Source organism: Carlito syrichta, unplaced genomic scaffold, assembly GCF_000164805.1.
Source record: "Carlito syrichta isolate Samal-C Ts95f unplaced genomic scaffold, Tarsius_syrichta-2.0.1 Scaffold306948, whole genome shotgun sequence".
Taxonomy (NCBI): domain Eukaryota; kingdom Metazoa; phylum Chordata; class Mammalia; order Primates; family Tarsiidae; genus Carlito; species Carlito syrichta.
The window spans coordinates 80,092-81,223 of record NW_007251044.1 but is presented as its reverse complement, the minus strand read 5'-3'; the positions used below and the strand labels follow the sequence as shown (position 1 = coordinate 81,223).

Here is a 1,132-nt window from a genome sequence, read left to right as displayed (position 1 = left end):
CCCGCGGTCTCAGGCAATCCACTCACCTCAGCCTCCCAAAGGTGCGGGATTACAGGCTGAACCACCAAGCCCGCCTGCTAAATTTTTGTAGAGATGGGGGTCTCTCTGTATTGCCCAGGCTAATCTTAAACTCCTGGCCTCAAGTGATCCTCCTGCCTTGGCCTCCCAAGGTGCTAGGATCACTGGTGTGAGCCACCTTGGTGTGAGAAACTGGACTTCCTGAGGCAGTAAGAGCTTGGAGGGTGTGAATGTGGATGCATCTTTGTTTAAATGTTACCTATCTGGGTCTCCAAGGTCAGAGACTATGTCATATGTCTGGAGAACCCAAGAGGAGATCATCAGTGTGGGATCTGCGGGGGCATCCCAGAAACATGTCCTGAGAGGGGGGAAGGGCAGTCCTTAATCAAGAGTCTCGACCAGGTGCGGGGAGCCCATACCTGTGCTCCTGGCACTTTGGGGGGTGAAGGTGAGAGGATTGCCTGAGCCCTGGGGTTTGAGACCAGCCTGGGCAACATAGTGAGAGCTCACCTCTACAATAAATAAAAAAATCAGACGGGTATGATGGCATGCATCTGTAGTCCCAACTACTCAGGAGGCTGAGGCAGGAGAATCGCCTGAGCCCAGCAAGTCGAGGCTGCGGTGGCCATGAGTGTGCCCCTGCACTCCAGCCTTGGCGGGCCCTTGGGTGTGAGCCCAGGTTAGAGATCCGGGAACCCAAGGAAGAGGAAACAGAGTCCCAGGGGTGCCCGATTTGGGAGTCACTGAACCAGGGAGCCCCGGACTCAAAGGGCAAGAGGCGGAGAACCTGTCCAGGTCTGGGGGTGGTGGTGGGGTCAGCATACCGGATTAGCGTGGCCCTGGCAGGCTCCAAGTTCAGTAGCAACAGCAGGGACAGCAGCAGCTGCGGTGGAGACATCGCTGGGGATCCTGTGCGGACCCGGCGTGCGGTGGGGCCTCCTTTTCCTTCCCCTGAAGCTCCACCCTGTCACGCCCCGCCTCCAGTTTTCAGGGCAACTCGGGCACGAAGGACTTTTTGAAGATTTGTGCAGGGCGCTTTTGCAAGGTTGGCGGGAGGAGTACCCTATGTCCCCGTGGGGCTGCTCGCTCCCGGTGTGGGCAGGGCTGGGGGGGG

At 58.2% G+C, this 1,132-nt stretch overlaps 1 protein-coding gene across 1 annotated transcript in view; it reads right to left on the bottom strand.

Moving 5' to 3' along the window:
* Positions 1-963, bottom strand: part of NAPSA (napsin A aspartic peptidase) — a 10,003-nt gene extending 9,040 nt beyond the window's left edge. The window contains exon 1 of the mRNA XM_008063585.1: positions 843-963. Coding sequence (XP_008061776.1) covers positions 843-916 — 74 coding nt within the window. The 5' untranslated portion in view covers positions 917-963. The remainder of the gene's footprint in view (positions 1-842) is intronic.
* Between the last annotated feature and the right edge of the window lie 169 nt (positions 964-1,132).